Source organism: Ictidomys tridecemlineatus, chromosome 13 (assembly GCF_052094955.1).
Source record: "Ictidomys tridecemlineatus isolate mIctTri1 chromosome 13, mIctTri1.hap1, whole genome shotgun sequence".
Taxonomy (NCBI): Eukaryota; Metazoa; Chordata; class Mammalia; order Rodentia; family Sciuridae; genus Ictidomys; species Ictidomys tridecemlineatus.
In genome coordinates this window covers 37237491-37244754 of record NC_135489.1, presented here as the reverse complement: position 1 = coordinate 37244754, position 7264 = coordinate 37237491, and the positions used below count along the sequence as shown (strand labels likewise).

The 7264-nt window shown below is 34.5% G+C and overlaps 1 protein-coding gene across 1 annotated transcript in view; it reads left to right on the top strand.

Moving 5' to 3' along the window:
* Window positions 1-2553: 2553 nt before the first annotated feature.
* Asxl3 (ASXL transcriptional regulator 3) overlaps window positions 2554-7264 on the top strand; it is a 105690-nt gene continuing 100979 nt past the window's right edge. Inside the window, exons 1-2 of the mRNA XM_078030205.1 lie at window positions 2554-2688; window positions 4042-4150. Of these exons, the coding sequence (XP_077886331.1) occupies window positions 2611-2688; window positions 4042-4150 (187 nt within the window). The 5' untranslated portion in view covers window positions 2554-2610. The remainder of the gene's footprint in view (window positions 2689-4041; window positions 4151-7264) is intronic.

Sequence of the window (7264 nt, the reverse complement as noted above, 5' to 3'; positions counted from 1 at the left end):
GATAAAAATAACAAAAAAATATTTTATTTATTCCCAGTCAATATTAGTTAACTAAGATCATATATTTCCTCAAGAAAAGTAGTCCAAGTTTTCTAGACTTCACAGAATTGGTGAGAATAATAGCAATAAGTAAAAATGATATGCAAGATTTTTTAAATATATTTTCCTATTGTGTCTGTTGCATTGAATGAATCACTTATGTTTTAATAAGCATTAAACACTTGATAATTTTAATTGTTTTAAAATGAGATAGATCAGAATAATAAAGTATTTTGCCATTAAAGAAATACCCTTAATATGCTTAAAACAAGTGAATCATTGAATGATTTGAGTTATCAAATGTTATCTAATTCTTCTAAAACGTTGAGTACTTCCAAAATAACATTTCATATTTGTTTTGGGAAAGAGTTGAGGAAATCATGGTAGTCATTGAGTCTTTTGGAGATTTATTTTCATGTGATTGTGAATTACATATTTTTAATTTTTTTCATAGTAAACAGTACAATTTAATAATATATTCATGCTCAATAGAGCTTATTATTTGTACATAATTGGGTACTTAGCACATATGTTTCCAGCAAGCATAGCATCAAACTGCTACTTAATAGTCAATTCGTCTTGTACAATTACCTTTACCTTAGAAAGAAAATATAAACTACAGTGGTATTTTATTTGTTCATTATTTCTTAGTTGCCCATAGATCCATATTGTTCCTTAGTGTTCTAAATCTGAGTTCTTGAATTGTATGCATTAGGAGTAATCAAAAGCAGGAAGATTATCATGAGGTTTCATGTTAGGTGGATGGTTTTATTGTTATATTTTTTTTAAATCTACATTGCCTCATTTTTATGTATTATATTTTATACTTGTCCTTTTAACATCTTCTTGCCAAGTCCCTAATGGAAATTCTGTAGGTCTAACAGTCTCACTAAATTAAAACTCCAAAAATCTGGCATAATCATTTCCAGCTTCTAATTTTCTGTGCTTTTGTCTGAAAGTATAATGTGGAAGTATATGTTTTGCAGAGTTCTGTATAACACACATTGCATTATTTATCTAGAATTCATTCATTGATCTTTCAGTGGAGATAAATGTATCTTACTTTATAGGTATGCCTGTGTCCACATAAATATGAATAAAAATTTTTTGTAAGGGAAAAATCATGAAATGAGGTCTGTAAGCTTTTAGGAGCTTCAAAAAAAAAGGGTAGTGCATCAGCATACCAATTATTGTTCTGTGTACTTTAGTGTTACTGCATTGTTTTATGACCAAATTTATTCAGACTCTTATTTCTTGTCACACCCAGTGGAATCATATTTATGTGACAGCATAGAGAAGCTGCTTCCTAAAATAATGCAGATTACTCATATTATTATAATATTTATAAACCTTTATAACCATGATGTGTATATATGCTGATTTGTTATTAAGAGTGTTTTGGCAATTCAGCTAATTCAATTTTTGCATTTTACTGGTGAGTTTTAGTAGTAAGAGATTAATTTATTAACATGACATTTTTATCCTCAGAATTCAAAATTTGAACATTTAATATCTTCAAAGCCTTCTTTCCCAGAATATTTTAAGTTAAAGACCTATAAGACATAAAAGCTTGTCATCAAAATTGGTTTGACCAAACACAATTAAATAAAAGTGCAATAATTGTGGCTTTAAATTCTGGTTTGCAAAACTATTAGTTTATAAGTAAACAACAACAAAAAGTCTAAAATTTACCCCAAGGGGGGAATATATGTGTGTGTGTGTGTGTGTGTGTGTGTGTGTGTGTGTGTGTGTGTTATGCATTTCATAACCATCTTTGCAAGTATACAAATTCATTGCAATAATGTTTGTAGATATGTGCATTGATATTTTAATCATTAATTTAATATTTGATTTCTTTAAGAAAACTGATTTCATAATTCAGTCACTTGCATCTTTTCTACAGAACATAATTGCTGGGCAGAATTCTCAAAAACATTTTTTTATTGACATATCTGAGAAAAAGATGTCATTGTGTAAGTTGTATCAGGGATATGAACACAGATATATATTCTTATTTGGCCATGTGAAAAATGCAGTCCTGTGAGTAAGTTAAATACTTATAATTTCAAATCAGTTCTTCCCTGGTTCTTATTATTCTTTTGTTGCTTTTCGACCTATGAGATGGAGCTGCCCTTGAACTTGGGGGTTCCACCCCCCCGCCGCCTACCCTGATCATTCAAGTGCAACCATCAACTTGTCTGTAATATTTTAAATCTGAGGCCTCATAGTGTTATTTTACAAAATAACACCACATAAAAGTCTGGGCTTTGGTTTCCTTAAAATACAGTGTTGGTTGCTTTATGAATAAAAGCATAATTTCAATTTAGGAGACTTTTTGCCTGAAGCCTGCAAGACAGATGCATCTGATTAACTTTGGGGAAACTGGCCTGGCCTGTTATTGTAATGTAGATGTTTTTGGGGTTGGGAGGATATTTTAAAAAGGCATGCAAGAAGGTCTCTTTTTAAGAGAGTCAGAGAACAGTTTTGCTACAGAAGCTGCATCTCAGATCGCTTCATTTTTCCACACTTTTATTTTCTAGTGGAACCTCTCCATTAGCCTGTCTGAATGCAATGCTTCACACTAACACTCGGATAGGGGATGGAACATTCTTCAAAATCCCTGGAAAGTCAGGCCTCTATGCTCTCAAAGTAAGTTGTATTGTTCTGCATGTTATGTGTGTTATTACCATGTATCATGCATTTTTTTTCAAACATAAGAAGGTAAACAAAATTAAGTTTGAGTGAAGGGTTGAAGAATGACCCCGATGCCTTTTAAATGTTTTCAGATGTCATAAAAATGATTTCATACTGAGAATAAACAATGACATTTTTCTTTAAGGAAAGCTTATCTGTGGTTTCTCCACAGCATCTGGCAATGGAAAATAGCTATGGCTTCCTTAAAACTTTTGATTTTTCAAAATTTATAGGGAGGAGTATCATGAGTCATCAGTGAGGAGTTTAAGACAATCACAGTTGCCAGAAACTCTTTGACTTAATGACCATCAGCTGATAGGTCTTTACACCTGTAATCTTTCCTGACTTTTGTAAAAATAATCAATTTATTCCTTCTTCTTGAAAACTTACTGATTTTAATTGGGCATTCAATTTGAAAATAAGCAGTGACCTCAAGGAAGGAATAAAATAGAAGAAGTTTAAAATAGTTAATTCTGAATTTTTTAATAGCATTTCTATTTCCATATAGAATGGGAAATGCCATCTAAAATTCAGAATTCCAGATGATCAACGCTTATGTTCTACAAAGGATTGTATAACACAGAACAAGTAAACTCAGAATATTATTTTTATAGATTAAAAATAAATTACTGTTTATTTAAAAATAATTACTGTTTATTATGAAAATCCTTTAGGATGTTAAAGATAAATGATGGATTATATTTCAAGTTTATTTATTTCCTTTGAGAAGATTTATTTTTAATGTCAAAAGTTACATCCCATCTATGTATGATATCTCAAAGTGCATAATAAATGCATTCTACTGTCATATATATAACTAATTAAAACAAAAAATAATTAAAAAAAGTTATACCTGGCAAAGAAAGTAAGGATTCTCTCTCAGCTATAGTGAATGTTTCTGAAAATAGCGGAGGCTATTTTCAAAATGACTTTTTTCCCCCCTTTGCTTTTTGGGGCTACTTGGATGTTCAATTCACTGATGAACATGCAGAATTGTTAATCCATTTGTTTGCATCAGGAAGAACATATAATTGAAAACAAATTGGAAACAACTCCTTTTAAGGAGACTTCCTTTTTTTTTTTTTTTTTGATGTAGATTTAAAAGGCTAGACAGTAATATCTGGAGTGGTAATGGGCTTTTCCTCTTGACCTCTCCCCAAAGGAGTGACTTTTACATGAAAAAGTAAATCTGTATTGAAACTCCAAATATCATAAAACTGTGAAAATCCTTTAAGATGCCGAAAGTATTTAAAATATTTTTAGTTGCTAACATATCTCTATTTATCATCATTAAAAAAAATAATATAGAAAGAGGAGTCATCATGCCCAGCAGATGGAACACTGGATTTAGTCTGTGACTCTGAGCTGGATGGCACAGAGATGGCTGAGGCAAACGCCAACGGAGAAGAAAACGGAGGTGAGTACCAGGAGCTTCAAATATCATCCCTGGTTCTCTTAAATTAATTCCAATGATTTTACTACTTGAATTCCCCACCATTATACAATTTCTTGTAAGATTTTATCCCTTACCAGGGTTTATCATCAGTCATTTTTTATTTAAAAAAGTTAGCACTTAAGAAAAGTATACATTTATTTGCATATAGATAGGTAGGTAGGTAGATAGATAGATAGATAGATAGATGGATGGATGGACGGACGGACAGACACAATATCTTTATTTATTTTTATGTGGTGCTGAGAATCGAACCCAGTGTCTCACACTTGCTAGGTAAGTGCTCTACCACTGAGCCACAACCCCAGCCTGGTTCTTCACTTTTTTGCATGTATGTTTTTGTATTTCCCTGAATAATTTCTGAAGTATTGTCAGTATATTTCTCATGTAAACTAAGATGGTGCTAGAGGTATCTTATGGTTTGGATTAAGAGTGCAGTGCTTATGACTAAATGTGCTGACTTTTCCTGTAATCACAATTAGTTGTTTTATAAGAGCTTTGTTCCTTGTGTTGCCCTTTGTAAATTAGACCTGATGTTACCATTCCTTACAGAGAAACAAGGCTCTAATAAGATATTTATTCCTTAAACACTTTTGAAAAATGAGAGATCCTTCCCGAATTCTAAGAGGATCTTTTCCACCTGTGAACTCTGTTATTTCACTCTCATCTCTCTGAAAATCTGTTGTGATTTGTTGTTGCATGTAATTCTGTATTGCAGAAGCTGCTGTACTCTCTTCCACTCTATCCACTGGTCTCAAAAAAATGGTCCCTGTTGGGCTGAGGCTGTAGCTCAGTGGCAGAGCGCTTGCTTAGCATGTGTGAGGTACTGGGTTGGATCCTCAGCACCACATAAAAATAAATAAATAAAGACATGATGTCCATCTACAACTATAAAAAAATTAAAAAAAAAATGGTCCCTGATCATGGTTTGGGAGGAAGAGTGTGTAGTTAAAGTCTCTTGTCGGTGGACTCATCGGAATCGGTAAATCATCTTTAAACAAACCTTAAAATAATCCTTGCAGACATATCATATTTCAGTAATAACCTCAACCCATACATTTTGTTAATGGCTATAGGAGTCCCTTTGTATGCTCTCTGGGTGGACTGAAATTCCTTCCCTTTACTTTAAACTGATGGTCCCTATAAGACTGATGTGACTTCATTTGTGTCTGGTCTGCAGCAGAGGTTGTGAATTGAGCATAGGAAATGCAGATTCTTGTCTTAGTCCAACGGAAGCAGATTGTTTTATAGATTGTTTACCAAATTTTCCCTCATCTTGATATCCCTGTTCCTACCCCTTTTGAGAACGACCCCCCCCCCCCCCGCATTGTTGTTGTACATTGAAGTTTGGAAGTTCCTTAAGGTTAGGCAGAGGACAAGCAGAGACGCACAGTTTCTGGCATTCTAGAAGGGCTGGCAAACGAGCATCCCTTCAATAGAATGAAGAGAATCTGACTGAGGTCATTCCTCTTGCTGTACCACTTGCCTGTGTGAGTGAAAATGTACATTGAGCTTCTGGGTGCCAAGTTCTGCTCTTGGCATTGCAGTTCCAGCAGTAAATAACAAAAACAGATCTCTCGTGGCGCTTAAGTTCTTTGGGAGATAGACAGTGAGCAAAGTAAATCTGTAAAATTTGTACCTCTTTCACTGGTAAGAACTGGGAAAAATACATAAAGGCATAAGAATGGGGAGAAGAGTGTGTTTAAAAAAAAATCCTGAGTGGAGTGAGGGAAAAGGTCTTCAAGGGTCGAGAGTTCTGTGTAGAGGGAACAGCAATCAAAAAGACCTCGAGGCAAGAAAATGCCTAGAATGTTCCAGAAACAGAGGTCGATATAGTTGGGAGGCCAGATTGAATAAGGGAGAGTGTGGTAAGAAACAAAGCAAGAGAAGTTGTAGGGGCTAAGTTATAGAGTATCTTGGGAGTGGCTTTTTTTTTTTTTTTTTTAAACATGGTGTCATTTTTAATACCTTTGTTGGTTTTTTTTTTTGTTGTTGTTGTTGTTGTTTTTGTGTTGCTGGGGTTTGAACCCAGGGCCTTGTGCATGTGAAGCAAGCACTCTACCAACTGAGCTATGTCACCAGCCAATACCTTTGTTTTTATTTATTTTTATGCTGGGGATTGAACCCAGTGCTTCACATGTGCTAGGCAAGTGCTCTACCACTGAGCCACAACCCCGTCCCAGTGGCTTTTGTTTTGAGAGAGCGATTAAGCCATTGTAGGTTTGAGCCACAAAGACAATTTCATATTTTATCAGGATCACTAAGTATAATAAAAAGATGAAAACAAGGACGAAAACATGGAGATGAGGTAGAAAACTTATTGCCTTAGTCTGGAGGACAGATGATAACTGATTTGAATGAAAGGAGTATCAGTAGGTATGATGAAAAGCGATGGGATTCTGGATGTATTTGAAGGTAAGTCCAACAGGAACTGCCGGCAGATAAATGTGTATATAGGAGACAAAGGAGTTGGGGATAACTAACTCCAAAGTTTGAGTGTGAGCAAAGAGAAGAATAGTGTTACCTTTAGCTTAGATGGAAGAATTTGTAAGAGTAGTAGTTTTGGACAGGATGGATATTGATGAGCTCATGCTGGACATTGATTATAAAATTCCAGTTCACCATGCAGGTAGGTATGCTGTGTGACTGACTTACCTATCTGAAACTCCAGCAGAAGACCTTGCTGGAGATACACAATTGAAAGCAGTCAGTTTATACACGGTATTTGTAGCATGAAATGGAATGAGAACACCAAGGAACTGAAAGTGCATGGCAAAGAGAAGAGACTCAAAGACTGAGCTGAGGGACTCTTGAATTTCAAGAGTTCGGAGAAATTGTAGGAAACGGCAAATGAGATATGGGTAAATGGACAGGAGAACAGGTTTTCTGTCCTGGAAACCAAGTGAAGATAAGTGTTTCTGGGAGGAAAATGATTCAACTATGACAGGCATTTTGATATGTTATGCTGAAGATTAAAAATTTTTTTACTGGATTTAGTTTTATGAGATGTTTTGGTTCGCTTTTCATCGCTGTTACCAAAATACCGGACAAGAACAGTTTATAGGAAGAAAAGTTTAT